Consider the following 24,012-nt stretch of genomic DNA (forward strand, 5'->3'; position numbering starts at 1 on the left):
GATACCAAACTCCGATAATCGCACCTTAACTTTAAATCCGCAATCTCCGCGGGGTCTAACGCTTACATAACCACATACGTCAGAGTACATGCATGAAGTATGTACATATACAAACTAAGTGATATAGACTGGATTCTTGCAGACACTTCCTTTGTTCATTTATTTATAATATCTACCTGGCTAAGTTTCCTCGACGAATACAATTAGGGGCATGTCAAATGAATGGACAAACCGGAGGAGATGGCCCTCAGAACGAGCCAGATGCATACAATATAATACTTCATAGGAGATATCAAGGCCAGAGAAGAATGCAAACTAGTAAAAAAGAACAATAGAGGTCTAGCAGCCAGCCCTTGAATACTGGGAAGGTTGAATCGCCTGAGCAGCTCCGTTTCATAAGACAGTGACCGACCATGAACGCCTATGAAAAGTGGGGGGGCAGACAGAGCGGAAGCATTCGCTTCCTCTTTCCAACCGAGGGAAAGAAGAAGAAGATAATCAAAAAAAAAAAAAAAAAACAACTGAGGTAGCATTTAAAAAAAAAGACCTCATGACTATATTAGACCGTACAAAACGGATAAAGAGCGACAGAAGACCACCAGGGGCGACGAGCCTGGAACAATAAGCATGTGGTAAAAATTCAGTAACAGTAGCACAGTTCGAGTACTCAGAGGAAAGTAAAGGCCTCTTATCGGAAGATCAAACATGAAGTAATAGTTAGTATTAAGGTTCACAAGCTTATTTGGCCTTGCTGGCCACTGCGGTGCTGGGGGACGGGGGCTCCAGAATGTGTGTATGGCCTGGAGCCCTGTACAACTCCCCAGATACCTCTTGTCGACATGCATCGATGTTTCGAACCCATTCATCGGTCAAAACATCATCAAGGGTCGCTCGCTCTTTCACGCTCACTTTAAGCATCCGGCCGACGATATAACGGCTTTCACGAGGCAAAAGCCGCAAAAGCCTCCATGGGCCCTTGATGACTTCCTGACGTTGTCCTGATGACTGAGCTGAGGGAGGAAGCGGGGGTGCCTCTTTGCTGGTTGTACGTCTCGGCTTATTGTCAAGATTGCCATTCTTCTGATTGTCACTGGGTGTCTTCTCCTGGGGGCTCTCCGGAGGTCGGTTTTCCTCGCGGGTGGGCGGTTCCGATTTCAGTTGGGGTTTGGATGCATCCTGGTTCTTGGAAGGCTCTGATGGCGGCTCGGACACACCATTCTTGGATTCCGAAGACTGGCTTTCACGGGCGGAAGAAGAGAGGTCAGGAGCGGACTTGATCGGTCGGTGACGTTTCGGGTCGGCGTCTGGAACCGGAGTCCCTGGGGTGGGTGTGGAGACAAAGAGTCTATAGGAGTTATCGCTGACTCGGGGTTGTTTCCAAGGGAATCGCCGCAAGCTCATGCAGCAGAATATAATTGCAAGAGACCAGATATCGGTTGGGCGCGGGTCATATTTCTTCTCATCGTAGACCTCTGGGGCAAGATACGGATCGGAACCCACAATTCCTGAACAAGAATTTGTTAGCCCGAATGCAAATTGTTGCAAGAGGGTGGAGGATGACCACTAGACTTACCAGAAGCGGGAACAATATCATTCTCAAAAGGATACCGGAAAACAACAGCACTTCCGAAGTCAATCAGCTTCATGATACCGTGCTCGTTGACAACCACATTATCCAATTTCAAATCCCGATGTGCCAAGCCCATCCCGTGTAAGTATGCCACTCCGCTAAGGATCTGCTTGAAAGAGCACGCAACCTCCTCCTTCTGCATTTTGCCGGTCATGACGATCGCGAATAGGTCGAAGGGAGCATATTCCATGACTTCGTACCAATGATTCCCTTCTTGGATGATATCAAGTGTCTCGATAATGTTGCCATGATGTAAAGTTGATCCAATGCAAAACTCTGCGGTTACTTTCTTTGAGTATTCCTTCAATGTCTCCCAAGAATGACGATCTCTAAACTGCTTCACAGCAAAGGTCACGCCGTCACTGTTGCGTTTCAGTAACCGAACAGAACCCCCGGCTCCGGATCCCAAGACTTTTCCTAACTTCCCGTACTTGGAATTAAGACCATGGTCATCGGCAAACGGGACATTATCGGGTGCCATTTGATATGGCGTGTTCTTCCCAGAAGACCTGCTCGATCGTTTCGGGGCCGACGTGGGCGACTCCGCACGTTTCTGCTTGTGATGACCCATTTTGAAAAATCGCTTGAGTTCCGACATGTGACCGTGATGCTTACCCTCGGGTTCCTGTTGTCGAGAGTCCTTTTTGCTGCTGAAAAACCCACTGCGTTGCCTGTCGCTTGCTTTCAGGTCACTCGCGCTAGCTGACCGGGGGGTTGGACGACCGAAAGAGGACGTGTGCGTACGACGCTTGAAATCACGCCCTCCGAAGATGAACCGCTGATCGAGCTGGGAGAGATTCTTGGGTTGAGGGGGGCGCTTGCTGCGAGCATAGGGATCGTCCGGTTCTCCTACCGGAGTGATAGCACCGGGTGGGGTGTAATCAACCCTAGGGGTAGCTGGCGGACTTTCTTCTTGGGAGCTGGCGTCGGGTCCAATGAAGAACTGTGCACGATGTTTTGCGCCATTCTGAGGATGAGACGATGTTTGCGAAACATTGTTCTGCTTAGACAAATGATCGGTCGAACCAGGTCTTGAAGTTGGGGCGCTTTGGGGCGCTTTACTCTTCGTAGATCCGCTTGTAGGTGGAGACGTCTCCGGTGTCATTGCTGCTGAATTTTCGGCGGTTCCTCGATCTGTATTGTTTGACGTCGAGGACATTCCATTAGTTTTGAATTCACGCGAATGGGTGGCCGCTGGTGTGAGTGGTGGTGACTGCATCATGGACACCGGTGGGGAGGCATGGGGAGACGGCAAACCAGATCCATTAGCTCCTCGTGCGCTGCGATCGCTCGATTCCCGGGATGTAACCTGTAAGGGACAGTATAATGATCAGCTATTGTTCTCTCCATCAAGTCGGGCGGGCCGATGCGAGGGCGGCGCCTCGCAGGACATATGCAGCCCCCATATAAAACCTAGACACATACCCTCGAAGATGGTAAAGACACGGGGTCATATGAGAAACTTCCCAGCCGGGTCTCTTGTAATTGGGATCTTTGAAGGCTAGCCGCTAACGACCGCAACTCATCTTCCTGTTTTAGATTATCGACTGACCCAGGTCCTGGGGTAACAGTGGCGGCCGATGGCTCAATTTCCTCGGTTGTTGAAGAAAAACGGACTTGGCTTGGTTGTGCTTTGGATTTGTTCTCCTGGTCAGCAGGTCCTGTGTTTTGACCAGCTGGTGCAGGGACAGGTTGCTGAGTGGTCAAAGAGTCTAGTGGCCAAACCAATGGTATTAGGATGCCATTCAAGAGTTACAGAGAGGATAGTTTTACATACCGAATTCCATGTTGTTGTTCGCATGGGCGAAACCAGTCGCTTCAGACGTCATACTCCCAAGATTACGTTGCGGGACACATGCCCCTCCACGGCTTTGTTGATAGGCTCGGGATAATGATAGCGATAAATGAGCAAAGCGGCTGTGGTAGAACGGTCTTTTTTTTCAATTCTGAACCTTTTCCCTCCTCGGGTTTTAGAGTGGTTGGGTGTTGTAGTAGGACGCAACTAAAGACCGCGTGGGATGAAATGGAAATGCGCGGAGGATTTCGTATGCAAGATGGAGCAAACCTTTCGTTAAGTCCCGTTGCCGTTGTTACTCACTCGATAGTAGGCGGAAAGAAAATTGGGCCCATTCAAAAAACGGCGGAGTCACCAGGTGACAATTAAAGAGAAGCCGGGGTCGTACTTACGCCTCTTACTGTTCAGGGATGTAGACCGAACAAGCACAAAGAGGAGTATGATACACGGAGGATCCGGAGTCAAGTCAAGGAGAGAGGTCCACCAACGAGGAAGGGGAAGAGAGGAAGAGAGAGAGAGAAAGCAGGTGCGGCGGGTTTGGGGTTTGGAGCCAGAAAATGACGCCGGCGGCAATAGCGGCGCCGGACGGAGGAGGATTAGTTAGTGCCACAGTTGATTAGTTCGCAGCTGGGGGTGTGGGTTTGCCCAAACGCCTGGACCATTTGAAGCAGATAGTTAAGATCGGTTGATTTCTCCCCTCAGCAGTGGTAGAAGAATAGAGGACAGTTCAAAATTGTGTTTCTTGGGGGGGGAAGTCTTCAGGGAACTTCCGTCATGAAGAGGAAGTCCTCGGAAATAGAGCGGGAAAATAAAATAAATCTAAAATTAAAGTAAGAAAATTCCCCAAAAAAGAAGGAAAAAAAACTTTACAGGGTAATGATAATTCAGAAGCTGGATGGAAGACTTTCTTCGCCCGTGCCGAGAGGATTGGATTTGTGACTGTCAATCGCTTCGGAATCTGGCGGAGGTCGGTATATGACAGTAAATACAGAGTCGTCATTTACATTGGATTTCTCCATGGAAAGAAGTCATGGTCAAGTTATTATATAACCTACCAGTGTTATCTCCAACCATGTGACATGTTGAATTGTTACTTTAAGTAACGCACTTGTCAATTCCGCCCATGTGCCTCGACCATGTTCTAGTTCTTTTATTTGCGTAATTTGTTAATAGCTAAGTTAAGAATAACCAATATCGTAATTTATTATTATAATGATCAAGTAATATGCTCGGCCTTGAAGTCATTTGGTGTGAGCCAAGTAGTATTCAGATTGGTCGTTATCGGGAGGAGACTAATACCGGTACTCTTCCGCGAACAGGATTGTAGCACAACCCCTACCCCGATCGGCCGGCCCTACACACCGTCCAGGGTGGCTGACCTTCTACCCCGCTATATGTTTCTGGATTTCATCTGGCGTGGAGTTTTAATGCATAGTAACCACTCGGCTGGTCGCGTACTTGAAGATCCGTGGGAGTCCGCTTATCTATGGAAGATGTTCCCACCCTCGACAGTCAGTCATCCATCAACCTAGTAGATAGTTATCACTCAAAGTCCAATTTCCCGCCACCAGTTTCTTGGATCCATGCTGGTCATATTACCTCATCTAGCCCAATTCGATCTAGACGGAGTGGGGCGCTTGAGACCGCTTTGGGAGGGATTCCATTCCATGCCGGGTTTAGTCACGGATCTGGAAGGTTTCCAGACTCGGTTAGCTTGGCAACCCTGCAGCTTCGGTCCATGTTTGTTTTCTCATTACCAACAAAATACTATGCAAAGTCAACTACATCATCATCGCCGCAATAACACTCAGACTTCATGGATCAAAACTTATAAACTATACCAATTTCAATCATTGAAATTATTGATGGGAGGTTTCGTTGTTGAACTGCATTTTATCATATAGACTAATCGCAAATGCATGTTGATAGTAGTGATACCCACTCAAGACTCAGACTCCCGTCGGCGGTTCCCCATGAGCCTCTTCGATTATTATCCACTCTTGTGACGGGGTTTCCAGATTCATTTCAGGTAACCACCCATGACTCCCATTTTCCGGCTAAAGCGTTTCACAAAGTCACCAGAGAAAGGGTGAGGAATGTGGGGATTTAAACTCTAGTGCTCTGTGATTTATCTCATTATGGCAACACGGACTGCGTACCAGGCGATCATCATCGAAGGCCATTTCCTAACAGCCTGTTACCAAGGAGGCAATAATTGAGGGATTGCGTAGGCCAAATAACTACCAAGCAAGAGCCTCTCGCACTTGTTTTTACTTGTACATATGTTTATTTACCAGGTGAGTATTAGTATCCTTGGTGACCCGAAGATCCACTATTGATGGCTTCTCTTGGCATCTGTCCATTTTGATCGCTTTCGTATCCCTTACCTCTCTATTTGTGTGCGCCTCCCCTTCATTTTTACTACCCCTGACCTTCGTCATAGCTTCCTTAGTATTTTCCTTTTTTTTTATGTATCGGGTGCGCCCCCCCCTATTCCCCTAACTATCACCGTGGGGGAAGGGGAATGTAAAAATTACCAAAGTTTATTAATCGGACCAACATCAGATAGGCCATCGCAAGATTCTTCTACAAAGACGGTGCCAATCCAACGACCCAATTATGATTTTGTGAGTGCGAAAAAGGCACGCTGAGGTGGAAGACATTCAAAATTCCCAAACGTGGAACGTAGATGGTTAGCTTCGGCCATCTGTGTCTCACTGTTCAGGATCGACTAATATGCAGATGCTTTAGGTATCTGACAACGCTTTCTATACCTTATGCAATTCTTATAATACAATCGAAAACTGATTCCATACCCACGAACGCCAGTATCATAATCCACAGCAGTAGTCGCAGCAGTCGCACAATAGCAGGGACTTCATATAAATAGATATACAGTCGATCTTATTCCTCCCCTTCTCGTTTATGGAACAACTTGAATGCCAATGGACTTCGCCTGAGCGACCACACTCTTGCAGAGGCCCTGCAGACTCAATCCTGATAGTCTAGTTTCGGAGTGCTTGATTTTGGCGATCTCGTACACGTGCTTCAGGGATACTGTGCCAACGGTGTCGTGGCCTGGGTTCATGGCTCCTCGCACGCGGTTCTTGCGGGGTTCCACGTTCGCGGCCTGCAGCAACAGCCAGGTCGTCGTCGGAGTGCGAAGATCGAATGTAAAGGAGCGATCGGGACGAACGGTAACACGCGCAGGGACCGGTACTCCTGTGTTGATATGTGCGGTCCGGGCGTTGAATTCCTATATTGTAGGCTGCTAGTGAGTAAGACGGGCCTTATTTAAACCTCTCATGAACTTATAATTCCACCAATGAAGAGGTTAGAGATATAATTGAGCTCCGATTTCCAATTGCTACCTAACACTTACCTTGCAAAAGTCCATACTCTTGACACCCTTACTACCCAGTGCTGGACCGACTGGGGGACTGGGACTGGCTTGTCCAGCGCCCACGATGAGCTTCACAATTTGATCCTTTGCCAATGCCTTTTTCGCCATGGTGAATTAAACGGGATCTAGAACCGAAAGTGGAAAAGAACGGCGGTATGGGGGAGTGGGAACTTGTTTTCTTTTGAATGTAATGTATCGGGGCGGAAGAGGGTCTTTTCGCGAGAGAGTTTTGGGGAGAGGTAAGTTGTCTACATTCGGAATGGCGCCGCGGCAACGGAATTACTTACCGGATTGACCGCAAGCGAAGAAATACTGAACGTCATTAAATGGATGTTTGAAGAGAATAAATAACGAAATGAACGAATAGTTAATTCTATATGACTTGTTAAGATTATTGTGCTTTTTGTTTTTTTTCTGTAATCATGCATAACTCTACTCCTTGTTCTGATCCCCGTTAATATCAAATTAATTCCATTCCCTCTCCATCAAGCTCTTAAACTTGCCCCCCTCTGGCTCCCCCCGCGCGCTATCGATTTCCCTTTCTCGTTACCTACACTTTCCTTCACACTTCCTTCCTCGACCGCTATTCACCTTACTTTACCCCCGGCCCCTCCATCACTTTCACCTTTTCTTTAGGCCATCATGAACTGGCTCAAGTCAACGTATGCATCTCCCTCGTTTCTCATTTCCCGAGGGTTTTTTTTTATCTCAACCGTAACTAATCTTCGGCTAGCCTCGCGAGTGTTGCGGGTACGCAGGAACCGGTCTATGGCCCTGAGGCTATTCGATCGGTTGCCCAACAAGCTCAAGAAGTGCCTTATACCGAACTCGCCAAGGAGGATCTGCGATGGCGCGCCTACCAATACACAAACGTGGAGACGAAGACCTTCTATATCATGGCCGACAATGGTACCTTGGTTTTTGTGCAGATCATCTACAGCAACATTGTGTAAGGCTATCACTTCGCTACGGCTGGGGCGTTGTCCTCCTTCTATTACCCAAATCCTTTTGTCTTTGTTTCTAACCAACTCTCACTTGTTTTAGTGGCATCCATACTACCGCTCAGTTCAACGCGAAGATCTTTAACCTAACTGGAGATGCTGCCCATAAGTGGTACTCTGATCCCTTGTCCAACTTTATGTTTGATGAGAGTATGCTTTCCTTTGGAGCCGACAACCTCTCCCTGACCCTTAGCGAGGAGGGTAACGCCTACACATTGAAATCCGCCGTGAACGAAGACTGTCTGGTGAACATCACCTTCAACCGTTCCTCCCCCGGTTTCGTCATTGGAAAAGATGGTACTTCCTACTTTGGTACCGATCCGCAGAACCCTTGGGGTTCCATGAGCCATGCCTTCTGGCCCCGTTGTGCTGTTGAGGGAACGATCACCACCAAGGAGCAAACATATGACCTCAGAGGTCGTGGTATGTTCATTCATGGTCTTCAAGGCATGAAGCCGCATCACGCTGGTAAGTGGTGATCGTCAAAGAGATATCTAAAACATTAGAGTTTTAACCAAACGGTAGCTGCGCGATGGAACTTCATCAACTTCCAGACTCCCACATACACCGCCGTCATGATGGAGTTTACAACACCACCCTCCTACGGGTCGACCGTGGTCAATGTCGGTGGTATCGTTAAAGATGGAGAGATCATTTACGCCGGTGTGACCAACTCGGCTACCCATACCGAGGCGGCCCAGGATCAGGATAGCGACTGGCCGGAGCCGAAATCCATCAAGTGGGTTTGGGAAGGCAAGTCCAAGGATGAGAAGTGTGTCCGTGCGGAAGTCGACGGCCCACTTGGCAGGAGATTGGACCGTATCGACGTCATGGCAGAGGTGCCCGGCTTCATCAAGACCATCGCTGGTAGTGTGGCTGGCACGCGGCCGTATATATTCCAGGTAAGCTTCTTCCTTTCTCATGTTGATCTACCATACTGACCGATATTTAGTACGCTCCCCAACAGAAGCTTACGCTGAAGATGAAGATCGGAGATGATGAAGTTACAGAAGAGGGTGTGATGTTCTCCGAATCGACATTCATCTCTTGAATGACGCTACATACATAGATCACTATTTTCGGAGACTCCATGGCGTTATTGAGTGTTAATCGTTGACTTTCCTACTGTTGCAGCTGATATGCAACACAAAACCCAACTCCTAATATCTAACAAACATCATACAAGAATCTGTAATGTTTCTACCTAAATTTGTATCTCAATATCAATGTCACATATTTGATGAGCACCTTGAAACCCACGCTTCCCCTGCTACCATTTTGTGTTTCTCCGTGGAAATTATTCACTATTATTATGGTCTGCATCCAAGTAGGTAGCTGAAGACTTCTTAACTTTGGGCTATCTTGGGGGGCCTCGAGAACACATCACAACCCGTCTCACAGCACACCGAAAACCATCCAACCAACTCAACCAGCAGAAATGAATCCTGATAATTTTCCCAAGGGCTCTATCTCCCGTCCAATGAAACGCCATAAGTATGTCGATATCAATATCCCTTCGTCCCGCCCTTCACCCTGAGCGTCTTATTTCTGGTTTAACACCTAAGCCATCTATGGAGACAACTATATTAACACCGCCTGCGATAGGAAGCTGCACGACAACATCATGGGAATCAGTGAGTTTACCGTCTCTGAGCCAATATAAGCTTATATTACTGACCATTGGGTACAGCACGACCTGCTATCCGGTAAATTTACTCCCGTTTAAAATGACATCCGCGGACGTATCCTGTATTTTCTCTGATCTCTGATACTGTGATATATAAGTCGTCTCGCTCGCCGTGGAGGAGTGGAACGCATGAAAAAGGACATTTACGATGAGGTCCGCAAAGCAATCAAAGACCGTATCACCGAGGTACGTTCAACTTCTGGCCGGGGTTATTCACGTTTGTTTACCTTTCTATCTTGAAACGCTACACCGACCGAGTCCCTTTATATCAGTTTTACAGCTAGCCTGCATTGAAGCTTGCTAACTGTATGAAGATTCTGAGAATTGTGGTCCTTGTGCTGGAGTCTTCAGATATCCACTGTCGCCAGCGAAAGGTAAATGTTCCCGCCCTCTATCTCTTCTTTTAACCTATAACAATACCAAGAAAGAAAGGGATCAGTATGTTATATTATAGACATTGGCTAATCTTTCTAAAATCTAGGTGGTAAATTCTCGCGACGTGAGTTGTCGACCAACATGACTAGGTTCAAAGGATATAGACTGACCTCGTGTTGTATATGGAATAGGTTCTCTACGCTCTACAGAGAGTAAGTTCCTCATACCGGAAGTACATCAATTTGCAACCGGAAACTGATATCTTGGATGGATATACAGCTTGGTAGTACCCTGTACGGTTTTTGAGATACTTTTGGGAGTGGTGGGATATGGTTCGATGTAGCCTGGTTGGTCTCCAGATTGGGCGTCGCTTTGAAGCTTGGCTTATGCCATGTTGTTTCTTTGGAGTATTGCAGAATGTAATAATTTATCAATTCACTATGGATAATTCTATAGTTGCAATACAAGTACAATTTAAAATACTTTTTTTTTTTTTAAAAAAAAAAGACAAGGTATGTAGACAGCGACCGATATAGAACGACGAATAGACCAGAATACATCATTAGAAGAAGATTGACAAGAAAGTATCCGCCTGCGGCACTGAGTATATTCTATGACAAAGAATTAGGCAACATGAAATAGACAAAAAAGAAAAAAGGAAGAGGGAAATGAAAACCGCGAGAAAATGGGAAATTGACAGTTTTTGAGATCACGAACCCTCGATTCAGGCATCAACCATCAATTGCTCCCCTTCATCCAACAACGTAGTCACCCTGGCCAAGTCCGAGATCACCTTGTTACCATGACCGACTAATAGTAATTTCTCCGCATTGGCTGGCAAGCCGAGGTATGTCGGGGGCTCTCTCTCAGGGAGTCGATTGACCCACTCGACGAAGTCCCGGATACCTGTTGTGCCAGGGAGGGTCAAGCATTCGTCGTTCTCGACGCCAGACACCAGTTTGTAGTCATCCTCAAAGGCTACCGGGGTAAGGAAGCTGTCGACTAAGCTCTCTAGTTGCTGGAAATCGCCATGGTCGTCAACCTTTCCGCCGTATGTTTCAGTCACAAGCGTGCGAATCATGTCCCATGGGAGCTTCTGAGGTGCGACGTTGGATCGGCCCTGGGCAACGTTGTCAACCCAGTGATCGATAATGTAGGCGCAGCATTCATACTGGTAAGAATCATGTTAGTTTCATCTAAATGGCATGCAAGGGGAACAACTTACGTCGCTATCATTGAACTCCCAGAAACCCTTCCAACCAAGGTTAGGAGCATAACGAAGTCTTTCTTGAACAACAGCATGCAAGAAGCAAAGCAGAAGATAGACACGAGCTTTCTCGACTGGTAGCTTACCAGCCCTGACGGACAATGATGAAAGTGAGTCCTTCATGTTGGCACGTACACCAGCCGGCTGCTCATACATGAGGACACGGGAGGCGCGGATGAGGTTGACAGGGATCTTGGGGCTGGATTCCATCGCGAGGAAGAGTCTGAAGTCTTTGTGAGGTTTGAGGGACTCAAGTCGCTTTTCAAGGCTTTGCAGCCATGAGGGTGCCAGGTGTACGTTCTTGATCAAAACCCAGGTTCCTGCTGCTGCTGCATTGCTGATCGCCTTGTCAGCGCTCTTTAGACCTTCGTTCGAACCCATTGCAATGTTCGCACAAGTCGCCTGCATGCGTTCAACCAGGGCATCGACCTTGTAGCTAGCATCGAAACCTGGACTTGAGCTAAGAGAAATAGGAGTAGTAGCAGTCACTTGATCAACAATATCCTTCAAGTCGGGACTTCCTTCGAACAGCTCACGGCCAAAGACAGCTTCAACGAAGCGCTCAGCAGTTGGTACAAACCTGTCCATTCTGCAAAGCTTCACAAGTAACAACGAGCGAAGTAATTGATTGATAGGCTCAGTATTCTCCTCCCAGATAATGGGGACAAAGTTTTCTGTGAGCTCTTCGCCGAAGAATTGGTCCCACTGTTCTGCGGGCACCGCTGGAAACTTCGCTTTAAAGACTGTCATGTTGGAAATCCTGTTCATCACTTGATCTTTAAGCTCTGGAGATGTTGACAGATCCACACCCTCTGTTGATTCATCCAGGACGATGTCAATGATCCCTTTATCCATGGGGTATGGGGCGGCTTGTGCTAAGAGCATCGCCAGCGTAATACGATCCTTCTGGGCCAATCCCAGGGATGTTCGCTGGTAGGTTGTAATGAACAGATCTCGAAGAATGATCTGGACTCGTGCAGAATGCTCCTTCTCCCGGGCGAGACGCTTGTTATTGTAGAGGACAGAGTGGAAGATGTCAACAAAGAACTGAAGCGAAAATTGGTAGAAGTGGTTGACATGGTGAAGCTGTTCTAGCACAGCGAATACAGCGCTGCAGGAGCGGGCAATGATGCTGTAATTGTGTGTGATATTCTCCACCTCAGTCATGACACCCTCGGTTTCCACCATCTTCTTCGAGATCTCTGCCGCCTCGTTCTTTAACGTTTCGAGAGTCTCAATAACATTATCATCATCCAGAATGTTGCCACGGGACTCGTTCAAAGCCTGCAGAAGTTTCTTTTCAAGCTGACGAAGATGAACCTTAAACTCTCCCTGCAGCTTGACTAGATCGGTACGTCGCGCGTCAACATCAGGCCGCTCGAACTTCAAGACTTCATTGAGAGACTGGGTCTGCAAACTACTTTGAGTGACAGTGAAATTGACGAATGTTGTTCTACTGCAGACATCTGGTGGGAAAGCAGCAGACGGATCCCTTGTCGACAAGAATAGCTTGAATGAGGGTGAGAAGTCAATTTCCTGTTTACCAAGTTGGATCAGAACACGACCTCCAGTCTTCTGATATTCCTTGTTGAGAACGTGGTTAAGGATTGGATCCAAATACTCGGCATCTTGGATAAGAATAGGGTTTCCGAAACGCAGAGCACTCTCAAGTTGCTTGACAAAAGAATCGTCCAAGAAGCTAGTAACAGTGAGCTTTCTCTCCGTGCTTTCCTTTTGCAAGAATTCAGTGACACGACCAGAGGGATCGATGATCAATGGATATCTGTTGTAACGCTTCAAGATGATAGCGTTTTCTGTGCAAAGATCATCGACGGGGAGTGAATGGTCTTGCCAAGTTAAACGCTCATCAGCATTCGACAGGTACTCAGTTATCGGATTATGAGGCTTGAAGCTGATTCCAGATTGTACAAGTTGGTTGACCCAGTCATCCACCATGGCTTTTCGGAATTGCTGATCGTAGAATCCTGCGTAGGCGAGGAAAGCTGCAGCAATGAGAACATCACCAACAAGGGTGTTGATCTGTGTTTCGAATGATCGGCTACCCTCCTCCCATCTTGTACGCTCGGATGCCAAGCTGTCGAGTAAACGGACACTCCTATCAACCTTGAACTGAACTCTAGACATCTCTGTCTTGATCGCTTGGGTTTCACTGATGAGGGCAGCGTATTCCGCCTTGTATGTGGCAATACTACTTTCGAGGCTCTGGATGGTATTCTCAATGGCCTGCGCCTCGGCTTTGGTATTCAAAGCTTTCTCTTCCAGTTTGCCCACTTCTTCACGCAAGGGTCCGACGCGATCCAAGATCTCGGAATAATTGACCTGAGCTTCGACCCATTGAACGAGAGGACCACAAGCCTTACTAGCTCTGTTGACTCTCTCATAGGTGAAGTCCTCATTGGAAAGGAAATCGTTCTGCATCCTAACTCGAAGGTTTCTCGTCATCTGTTCTTCGTTGTTGTAATTGACGATGCTGGCGATGAAATCGTCCCTTCGTACAATGCCTTGGATGGTCTTCCAGCTGTCGACTCTGTGACCAAGTAGAGTGCAGACAGCATCAAGAGCAAGACGAACACTAGCTGGGGGATTGCCCATAGAACGGACTTCGGTAAGATGCTGACGTTTGATATTGCTCACACTCTTCTTTGCTTCCAACACAGCAGGCTCGGCGCGAGCAAGGTCATTAAGGACAACCTCCTTGCGGCTGGCCACTTCCTGTTCCTGCTTCTCTAGGGCTGCTTGTACCTCGAGAGATGCCGCTTTGCGTCGCTCCGCTTCCTGTTGGTCAGCAACCATGCGCTGCAGTTTCTCATTCGCTTCTTTGTCTTTCTGTTCCAACTGCGTCTTCTTCTGTGCAAGACTGGCGCGCAGATCACTAACTTTATCTACGGTATCTCTCAGTTTCTCGAGACCGACGTTCAAGTGTCTTTGCTGCTCCTCTAGGTCCTCCCGTTTCTCATTGAAGAGTTTCACATAGTGAGCAACAAAGTCAAGGTAATGACGAGGTGTAAGGTATGTTGTCTTGCCTTGTTGTTTTTGCAGACGCTGGTTAAATCGCTGTAAAGAGTGATGGATATAAACCATGGCGTTGACAATTGCATCTCTATGAGATGCGGGAAGATTCAGATCTCTATAAGCCACAGGTATGCTATCAGGCGCAACGAAATTGGGTTTGTCCAGATCAACAGACTGTGTTAACTCAGAACCAACTTGGAAGAGTGCCTGGTCAGACCAATCACCCATCCAGTTCAAAACGCATCTGTTGAACAGGGCAGGGCTTGTGGCAGCTTTAGACGATAATCCTTCCTCGGGAGGGTTCATGGTGAAAACAACATGCAGATTCTTGACAATTTGCTGTGTAAACCACTTGTAGAGTTCTTCTTGAGTGTCAAGGAGCAGACCTTGGCGTTGTGCACCCTCCTTACATGCTGTCATCAGAGAAGAGAACTCATCCCCTTCAAACAGACCGGGGACTTCCGCGTTAGCTAAGAGGGTATTCATACGTTCAAGAAATCCGGAGTCGAGAACGTTTGCTTCATCCATGATAAAGCAAATCTTCTCGCCCTTGCATCCCGCCCGGCGGAGGACGCTCCTTAAATCATCGTCAAAGTCTTCAGAAGAATACTTTCCGTGCACCTTGATTTGGAACACCTTCAAACCGTTCATCCATGCAACAAAACGGGATAGCGTTGTTTTGCCACTTCCACTGACACCAATCAGAATGAGATGACCTTGAGGCTGGCGGAAAACACGATCAATACGCAATGCATGCTCCAGGACATCATTAAACAAGACAAGAGGAACATCGACTTCCTCCTCACAGAACGTCTTCAGTCGGGCTTTAACGAAGTCGCGCAGTCGTTCCTGTTCCACGGGCACGTAATGCTTGGACAGCCAGTTGGAGAACAGGATTGGTCCCTTCAGGGCTTGTTCATCATTAATGGTAGGGAAGTTATCGAGTGCAATGCGACGAATCGCATCGGCGGTCCAACTCCTCTCCTCTTCGGTGACAAGCCGATCTTGGAAAAGACGCAAAGCCTCGTGTGCCCAAATTCGAACTAAACCTTCTACAGTAAGACTCTCGAGAGGCTTGATAGCCTCATACACACCGCGGACCCACCGAGTAAGTTCACGAGGTGAGTACACGTAATGGGGTTGAATCTTAGCAGTGAACCTGGCCTGAGACTCCAAGTAGAACTGCACCATGGCTTTGGTTAGAGACTCGGAGTAGCCGCGCAGAAGGGGTAGAATTTTCAGAACAGCGGAATTAAAGGTGCCGTAAATCTGTGTGAGCGAAATTTCCCCAGGATAATCAACCATGATCAACGGAGAATGGCGTAAGAATCTTTCGGCTAGTGGTGTACGACCAGCATCAGTTGGAGGATTGCACGCTCCGACGAATTGAATGCGGTCCAGAGTAACCCATGTTTTATCAGATGTCCTCCAGAAACCATTCTGTTCAACCAGCTGGCGCAAAAATGTGATAGCACGCTGCGTTCCGTACCGGTCAGGGGCCGGAAGGTTAATTTCGTCGCAGAAAATAACTAGCCAGCGACCGATCTGGTTTGGAGACATGATAACACCGTTGAGCGTCTTCCTGTACTCGCAGTATTGCTCAAATGTCTTGATCAAAAGATCAGGAGTTGTAGCACTAGAAAAGTTGAGACCGACAACCTCCATGTTGGGAAGTTTCCGAAGGGCAGCAAATAAGGTCATGGTTTTACCAGAACCTGGGGGACCGCAAAGCAACAATGGTTTATGCTCTGCAAGCCAAGAATAGAGAACATCTTCATGGCGAACGGTGTCGACTGTGGGGATGACCACATCGGTCTGCGTGATAGAATGGGTATTGATGTCAATGGTAGGAACTTGCGATTGCCAACTGGACCACTCAGCCGTGGGCAAAGTAACATCAAAATCGATAAGAGACGACGAGCCCTCAGGTGGTAGGTCAGTTGTGGACAAAGCAGACACAAATTGCCCGAATAACTGGCGATCAACCAGTGGGCAGTCTCCAGTGAATGACCATACAAGCGCTAGAAGTAGCTTCTTGGAGACGTAGGATTCTATCTGCTCAGAATCAAGCGGGAAATCAACATGCTGGACATTGTACTCTAAGACGTTCCTACAAGCCTTGTTCAAGAGACTGAACAAGGTATTGAGGGCACGTATATCGGTAAACTCCATGATATGGTTATACTTCTTGGCCTCCTCTAGAGAAGTCAGGATGAGGTCACTGCTCTGCATGAGGTGCTTGAAAACATTGGAAACCATATCCTGCGCATCCTGAGTTTTAATGGCAGCCTGGCCTGCAGGGGCGCTGTCATCATCCAGATCTTCAAAGGTCCTCGTCCTGAGGGACTCAACGTAATTGGAAATCATCATTGAGGGTGTGACGGTATCTTCATTGAACCACACCATACCGCAACGACTGACTGTTGCCAATGTAGCATACTTGAGTGTCTCGACCTCGAACATAATACGTACATTCGGAGGTAGATTCAAACGCTCTCCGTTAGGAAGAGTCAAAAGCTTGTTGTCGTCAAGAACACTGTTAAGATTTTCGACCCATTCGGGGTCAACATCACCATCGAACACAATCCAGTGCCTCTTCGTATCTTCACCTCGAAGGTTATCAACTATCTTTCTCAGTATGCCTGTGAACAAGCCGTCGGTCCATTCTCGAGTGGTGCTGTCAAGATTACCATAGAGCGCCTCTTTGGACATGACCTTCGAATCTATGATATGAGAGACACCTTCCACGCCTTCAATTCGTTGCAAGGCTTGGAGAAGAATTTTCCAAGCGGCAGATTTTCCAGAGCCTGATTTGCCCACCATCATCACACCGTGATGGATGCATTGGATTTGATAAAGCTGGAGCGCCTTGGTAATCCACATCTCACTGTCAACGTAGTGCAGTTCATGGGCAATCTCACGGACAGCTGCGGTGAGTTTTTCATAGTTTGCAGGCACATACTCGACTCCAGCAAAAACGTCAGACTGAATCTCTAACATCTTTTCAACGTCTTCCCGGACTAGCTTGGGAGCAATGGTTTCCCGGAGGCTTTGGACGATGATTTGGGGCTCGATAATTTCATCAGGTCCCAGGTCGCCGTCATTGTTAGCGATACGAGTACGCTTAAGACCTCCTGAGCTTACCAAGACACTTTTTAGAGCACGCAAGCCGAAGTCATAGTGAGCTTGCTTTGACAGTTGTGAGGAGCAGCGGTCGAAGAAAGGCACTGTCTGTGTAGACAAAATCTTGGCCTGTTTGAATCCCTGAGAGAAAAGCATAACCTCAGCGATTAACTCTTTGTCGGGCTTGGACATTGCAACGCTTCTGAATAATTTCTTCAAATTATCGGGTAGATTGGAACGTCCTGCGTAGCCCGGATTCATTGTGATGAAAATTCCAGTGTTGCGATTGACAGAAAGTCGTCTACCAACAAGCTCGATTTGCGCCTTTTCATCGGTTTCGCCATTCCTAAGGCCGATTTGGATATTCTGAATTTGCTGAGAAACGGCTGAAAGGATTCGTTCTTCTAGACGGTTAAACTCGTCAAAACAGCCCCAAGCACCAACTTGGCAGATACCAAGGAAGATTCGGCCCATAGCCTGGAAATCGAACGTGTCATCACAACAGAACACAAGAGTAAAGCGACCAAGCTGAAGGCCTAGCGCTTTAACCGATTCGGTCTTTCCGGTACCGGCTGGACCATAAGGTGAGCCACCCAGTCTTTGACACAACGCTTGCGTGAGCGTCAGGAAACAGCGGTCCGTAAGAGGTGTGCGGACGAGGCGTTCAGGAACCCCCAAGTACTCAAATCCATAGTTTAATTTGGCATTAGCCATGTGAACATATAGCCGCTGAAGGAAATCGCCTTCCGGCTGATAAACATAGCGCATCTGGAGCAACCAGAGATAGTGCATGGGGGTTCCAGCATTGGATTCAATGAGCTTCGAGATAACGTCACGCTGGTGGACAAATTCTGTGATCATATGTTCACATTTCTTCCTGCTAATTGCGTCTAAGTCACCAAGGACCGTGGCGGCCAGAAGTTCAAGCACTCTAACTTGCGAATCATACAGTGCTGGAAGATTAGTTCCGCCATTCTCCAAGGACTTTTGTACCGTATTCGTCCAAACTGCTTGACTCGCGAGAACGACAATCTGGGCGGGATAGTTGGCGAGGAAGTCATTAAAAGCAGTTTGGTCAACCTCAGTGGCATGATACAGTGGTTCAAACTGCTCGACAGCTTCGGCGAGGAGCTCTGCAAGCGTCAATTTCATGCTACTTTCAATAGCAGTAAGCCAGTCATTGATCCTAGGTGTTTTCACAAGGTTGATTTCTTTCTTCAGTCGAACTTCTTCGCCCTCCTTAGATGTAAAACCAACAATGTTGCTATCATCATCCATGAGGACTCCTGACAGCCCGGCGAACATTTTCTTGAAGTGCTTCGCCACACGGAAGATATCATTGCTGTTACCGATGATTTCGAGAAGATCTTCATCACCGACAAAATAAAAGCGAGGGAACGAGACACGCTCTCGCTCTAGGTATTCACCTAATGCCTTCTGAATCTTGTTAAGGAGCTCCGCCAATCTCTCCAATGACTTCTGTACACCATTGATGGCAAGTACATCGAGCACAAAAGGCGACTTATACACTTTCTTCATCACAGCGAAGAACTCCGAGTTAATATTCTGGAAGCGGCTTGATTCCAGAGGAAGGAGATGTTTGATATCGGCATTACCGGTGAAGACACCTTCGAGGTAGACCCACTGTCTCTGAACGTCGATCCACACGTCAAACAGAACATGAACACGGTTTAACTTGTCTTCCCAGGAAGACGCCTCCTCTTCAAACTCTTTGAAGTATGGCGAATGCCTCATTGCCTGCAGAGAGTTCAAGTTCTCGCTGCACTTCGCGAAGAGATCGTCGAAACCGCGGATCAGGCGACATTTGTTTTGATAATTGACAAGATCAAGGGAGTAATTTTGCCACGTCTCTCGGACAGATTTCAAGAATTCCTCTAGTGCCATTTCACCTTGGGCTTGAGCGATGATATCACGGATCACTGTCTCGCTAGCGGTGAGCTGTAAATCCCACACATCCCCGAGGGTCAAAGAGACAAGAGAAAATCTCTTCCCAGGTTTGAGTGATTTATAGATTTTGTGCCAGTGCCTTTCCCGAACAGCTTCAGACTTCATGTCGGAAAGTAGGGGGTTGACTTTCAGCAGCTGTCTGAGGACATTTTGGATATGCTCAAAAGCAGCATACTGGCGCATTCGGCTAGGCATCTCCTTTGTCATCTTAATCAAACCATCAATCGATTGACGAAGTTTTCTTGGCTGTACGCTCGTCCAAAGCATGTCCCTAAGGTCATTCAGACTCTTCCAGATGGTTGACAGAGCAGCCCACACAGACATGAAATCTTGGACTTCTTCGAGGATTGCTGGCAAAGCAGACTCTGCGCCTGCTGGCAGGTCTAGAGCCTCTTTTGCTTTAGATACCATCTCATATTCGGACTGAAGGCCCTCTAGGCGTGACTGGAACGAGCTCAGTGTGCGAGAAGCTTCATCAGGTGGAATCGTGCCAGACACAGGTTTTTCTTCATTCCACTGGGCAATGACTTCGGTGATCTTGTCACCGATAACTTTGTCCTCCGCAGTAATCTTAGCACGCAGTCCCTCTGTTTGGTCTTGGACAATTTTGCTCTTTCGTGCAAGCAATTCGTTCAAAGCTGCCCACTCGCCATCGACATTCTCCACGTGAAGCCAGTCACTGGGAAATTGATAACGTTGGCGTGCAAGTGTGGCCTGGCCTTGTCGGAAAAGATCAACTTCGGGCTCCCATACTTTTGCCTTACGCTTGCACTGTTGCACTATCGTAATGAATGAGACCGCATGGGCTGTTGAAGCAGCTTCTAGAGTTTGTCCTTCTAGGTCACGTCGAGCAGAGGCAATCTCAGAATGGACTTCTCTCATTCGGCCTCCGAGCTTAGATCCGAACTTCAGTAGGATCTCGTGCTGCCATTGATCGTACTTGGCATTGACTCTGGTCTGGACCTGCTCGTAATCTACCTTGATATTACCAAACGACCTGCTCACTTCCGAAGTGTCGAAGGTAGCTCGACTTTTACGGATCTCCTGAAGCAACTGTAGCCATTGAGACAAGTCATCCCCGAGGATATCATATACTTGCTCTGACCGTAGATCCCAGAGTGATTGAAATTGCAACCATTTATCAACGTACTCCGATACCTCCTTCAGTCTAGCCTCGATGGCATTGTAAACTTGGTTGAGTTCGTCGGTACAATGCTGTGGGAGATTTGCAAAGCAAGATTCGGAAAAGTGCACCTTTTGTACATCGATCGAAATTTGATACCGGGAAGATTTGATTTTCTCAAGGTTGCAAACAACGCCTAGCCAGTTATCAAATCGCGAGAGCCAGCTCGCACGAGCGAATTGCAAAGGAGGGTCTAGATGGAGGACTTGGTTCCGCATAGAAATCTCATGAACCAGGCCAGGGAATTCAATATTGTAAGCCAAAGCTTCTCCTTCACCAGTGGCAAGCTGATGGCCTCCATTCATAAGTTGCAAACTGTGCTCTCCATTCTTCGCTTCCTGGAAAGAATTTATCCATTCACGTATAGCTCGGTGGAGGCGATCACGTAAAATGGTCTCGATCTTTTGGTTTAAGTTTGCAACCCAGTAACCAAGGTTAACATAATTCTCCAAGTTCAGCTTATCTACGGCAACTTGAATAGCATCAAGACGCTGCTTAAATGCCGAAGCGTCATAGGGGCATGTTTTGAGTTCGTGGATAGCCTTCTGGATACTCTCGTTGATCGAAGCCAGAACGGCAGTTTTAGACTGGAGCACAGAGGCTGAGCCCGCAAATTCACGAACAAACTGGACATGTTTGCTTTCCCCTCTGCTAGGAATGGTAGATTCAATAGCACCATTGGCCAAAGCTGACTGCTTTACATGGAGCTCGTACGAGTGAACAAATGACTCCCACCGGAGCGGAATTCCTTTTACAATCATGCCTTGGGCATCATTCACGTATCCGTTGAGCAGGATTGCAACATCTGTCATAGATGCAATGGACCGGTTGGTTTGCAGCAGGGTACGAACACTCTCCATCAAACTGATGGCGAAGGGATACACGCGCTTGGCTTCTTTGGATATATTGCTAACGGCATGAGGCACTTGGAAATTAAGCCAAATAAGGTTTCTAACCTCCTTAAACAAAGCAATGACTTGGGCATCGAAGTTGACTGTGAGCTCCAAAGTGTTTCCAGCGGCTCGATTGCGGACAACATTGAATAAGCGGCCAGATATTGTGATATGGCGTCTTTGCACATCGTGCAACCACGATTCGAAGACCGGTCGAGTATCAAGCTTCTTCCTGAAGAGGTTGCTCTCAGCTTGGAGCTTCTGTCCTTCGGAATGTAGATGCCAGTCTTCACCCAGCACATCTTCGACCTTGCGCATATAGGCATCGAGTTGCCGTTCGATTTGACGTGCCCATACAATCGCACCGGATACGGGAGGGAGATCACGCAATTGCGCCATTGCATGCGCCTCAGAGTGGCCATACTGCTGCTTGAAACGCTCGTGCAAGGAAGAGATATCCTGCTTCACGTTGTCGATAAGCTGCGTCTGATACTCCCCAATTGCACCTCTGATCTTGGGACGAACAAGAAGCGCATTGAACTTTGAGAAGACACGAAACATTTCATTGGCATTCTTAGCCGTAGCTAGTCGGTCCCGAAGACGGGCAATTATCGAGTTCTCCACACGGGACGTACGCTCATTATATGCGATCTCTTCCTGTATCCATGATTGAGTTCCCTCATCAGACACGTCTAACACGTCCACATTCTTCAAGGCAGCATAAGCCTGTGCGACTTCTTCGACTGCATCCACATCTCCGATTTCCTCGACAATCACCGCACCATCAGAGTTAGCTCCGGTAGCTGTCTCCCCTGCGGAAGAGCTCTTCGGACCGAGAACGTTTACGATAGTCCTTTGAAGCTGTTCATGATTAACCCGGAATGTGTTGATGTATTTTAAACGCTCCTGGGTCTTCTCGTGGCGTGCAGCGATCTTAATAGGGATAAACTTTTCGTTCCTGCGTCTCGTAGACTCACGCGCAACGTTGGTGAATTCTTTCAAATTTTCGTCCCAGGTCCGCCAAATGGCGCCACAAGTCTTCATTAAAGAGCGAAACTCGCGGTAGTCCAAGTGTAAGATAGTCCGACCGTGAAGCAAAGAATGGACCTGTGAGTCTAGATCACCGGATATGGCTTCGACAAGTGCAAGAGCTCGCTTGATCGGGTAGGGGCAGATCTTGAGCTTCTTGTTGAGGTGGTTGAAGATTAGATTGAGAGATTCTTGCACCTTCTGCAAAGTCGTGGCAGAGAGAAGCTCATCCAATGGGAAGTCCCGCATAAGTTGGTTATACTTTTGAACCAAATCGGCAGCCTCGCGGAGACCGGTGTCTGCTACAAAACTAAGTGTAGCTTGATATCGCTTTGCATGGCGGAGAATATCCATAGTCAATTGGACACCATCACCACGTAGTTGGTTCTCGATCCCCTCAAGTGCAGTCTCCATGGATAACCAAAAATTGATCTCTTGAGCTGCCGATCCGCTATCAGCGTCACGAGACATCTTGGTGATGGTTTGGATAGATTTGATCCAGGTGTTCACATTGGTTTGGATGCTATTGATAAAAGTACTGCTCTCGAGTATCGTGGGTTCGATTAGCTCCACAGAAGGCTTGACACTTCGCTTCTCTGCCTCGGTCAGAGCAGCTTGTACTACCTCGTGGAGCGGCAAGCTCAGTGCCGGGATCTCAACATTTTGCTGCAAGTGTAGAAGTCCAAGTTCCAACTCTGCAAACTTCTTCTTGGTCATAGGAACACCAGTCTTCGCTTCCGTATCCGTCCTAGGCTTCAAGCCGCTGGCAGTGTCCTGGTTACGACTGTTGGCTTCGAAATATGGGCTCAGCCCATGGTGCACCAGGAGATGAAGAATTTCATATGGCGACAACGAAGTGTTTTGCTGAGCTTGCGCATTGCTTAGAGATGCTGGCCCAGGAAAATTCATCACCTGGATCTGGGAGGACATAGGCAGCATCGGATCAATAGCGGCAGGTCGTTTGATGAAGGCAACTGTTGCGACCGTAGTGGAGGAGGACGAGATTTCGGCGGAGAGATTATAAATATAGTGGGTTGACGACGCTGTGATGGGTTTATTATTGGTTGCCGGTTCAAATTCGACCTGAGAAACACCCATACCTTCATCGTCTGTACCAGTTGCCTCTTCAGATGCTACCAGATCCTTTTGCACATAAAGTGCGACCTGAGATTCCGAAGTAAATCGCGTACATCGTTGCACTGTTTCATTGTATTTCGCATCCGAAAGCAAGCTGCCAGTCCTTTCTAGCTCGGTTCTCAGAGCTCCCAAAGTTACTTGCAGCACATCGCTCAAATACTGGATTATAACACTCGTGTCCACGAAAGATGCCTGAGTTGGTGCGGAGACACCATTCGATACCCCGGCAGAGGCGACCTCCATAGCTAAAACTCCTTAAGAGTAAAGACTCGCGGTGATCATGGAGGGTCCGAAACAATAATAGCGGTATCGCTTCGGGTAGAAACAGATCGCGACAATAGTTCGGATCCAGAAGAAGGTCAGGTAAACAAGGGAGGGAGACGGAAATCCTGGCGGATGTAAGGAGGGGAGAAAGAGGAGAGACTATAATCGTAGTTTAGAAGTTCATGCTTTGTACGGAGTAGTTCTATTCCGAACCTCTCTTTGTC

At 47.7% G+C, this 24,012-nt stretch overlaps 6 protein-coding genes across 6 annotated transcripts; 2 read left to right on the forward strand and 4 right to left on the reverse strand.

Moving 5' to 3' along the window:
- Positions 1 to 133: 133 nt before the first annotated feature.
- On the reverse strand, positions 134 to 767 carry BDW43DRAFT_196318 (uncharacterized protein). Its single transcript, XM_032039077.1, has one exon. It carries the CDS (start codon positions 531 to 533, stop codon positions 204 to 206), a length of 330 nt encoding a protein of 109 aa, XP_031895924.1. The 5' UTR covers positions 534 to 767; the 3' UTR covers positions 134 to 203.
- On the reverse strand, positions 636 to 3,661 carry BDW43DRAFT_196311 (putative protein kinase). The gene is made up of 4 exons (XM_032039076.1): positions 3,408 to 3,661; positions 3,056 to 3,342; positions 1,574 to 2,939; positions 636 to 1,505 (listed from the first exon to the last, which is right to left on the reverse strand). The coding sequence occupies exons 1-4, from the start codon at positions 3,457 to 3,459 to the stop codon at positions 739 to 741; spliced, it is 2,472 nt and encodes an 823-aa protein (XP_031895925.1). The 5' UTR covers positions 3,460 to 3,661; the 3' UTR covers positions 636 to 738.
- Positions 3,662 to 6,212: 2,551 nt separating this feature from the next.
- BDW43DRAFT_196344 (mitochondrial 54S ribosomal protein uL11m) lies at positions 6,213 to 7,028 on the reverse strand. The gene is made up of 2 exons (XM_032039078.1): positions 6,808 to 7,028; positions 6,213 to 6,681 (listed from the first exon to the last, which is right to left on the reverse strand). Exons 1-2 carry the CDS (start codon positions 6,934 to 6,936, stop codon positions 6,349 to 6,351), a joined length of 462 nt encoding a protein of 153 aa, XP_031895926.1. The 5' UTR covers positions 6,937 to 7,028; the 3' UTR covers positions 6,213 to 6,348.
- Positions 7,029 to 7,205: 177 nt separating this feature from the next.
- BDW43DRAFT_196385 (survival factor 1 family protein) lies at positions 7,206 to 9,148 on the forward strand. The gene is made up of 5 exons (XM_032039079.1): positions 7,206 to 7,490; positions 7,562 to 7,777; positions 7,873 to 8,297; positions 8,355 to 8,731; positions 8,782 to 9,148. The coding sequence occupies exons 1-5, from the start codon at positions 7,471 to 7,473 to the stop codon at positions 8,878 to 8,880; spliced, it is 1,137 nt and encodes a 378-aa protein (XP_031895927.1). The 5' UTR covers positions 7,206 to 7,470; the 3' UTR covers positions 8,881 to 9,148.
- A 119-nt stretch (positions 9,149 to 9,267) lies between these two features.
- Positions 9,268 to 10,197, forward strand: BDW43DRAFT_315263 (histone H4; the record flags this gene model as incomplete). Its single annotated transcript, XM_032048015.1, has 8 exons — positions 9,268 to 9,323; positions 9,435 to 9,463; positions 9,520 to 9,535; positions 9,615 to 9,702; positions 9,831 to 9,890; positions 9,998 to 10,015; positions 10,083 to 10,103; positions 10,171 to 10,197. 8 exons carry the CDS (start codon positions 9,268 to 9,270, stop codon positions 10,195 to 10,197), a joined length of 315 nt encoding a protein of 104 aa, XP_031895928.1.
- A 185-nt stretch (positions 10,198 to 10,382) lies between these two features.
- BDW43DRAFT_196413 (dynein heavy chain) lies at positions 10,383 to 23,997 on the reverse strand. The gene is made up of 3 exons (XM_032039080.1): positions 23,488 to 23,997; positions 11,117 to 23,430; positions 10,383 to 11,062 (listed from the first exon to the last, which is right to left on the reverse strand). The coding sequence occupies exons 1-3, from the start codon at positions 23,765 to 23,767 to the stop codon at positions 10,616 to 10,618; spliced, it is 13,041 nt and encodes a 4,346-aa protein (XP_031895929.1). The 5' UTR covers positions 23,768 to 23,997; the 3' UTR covers positions 10,383 to 10,615.
- Positions 23,998 to 24,012: the final 15 nt, after the last annotated feature.

The sequence above is a fragment of the Aspergillus alliaceus genome, assembly GCF_009176365.1.
Source record: "Aspergillus alliaceus strain CBS 536.65 unplaced genomic scaffold BDW43scaffold_56, whole genome shotgun sequence".
In the NCBI taxonomy this organism is placed as follows: Eukaryota; Fungi; Ascomycota; class Eurotiomycetes; order Eurotiales; family Aspergillaceae; genus Aspergillus; species Aspergillus alliaceus.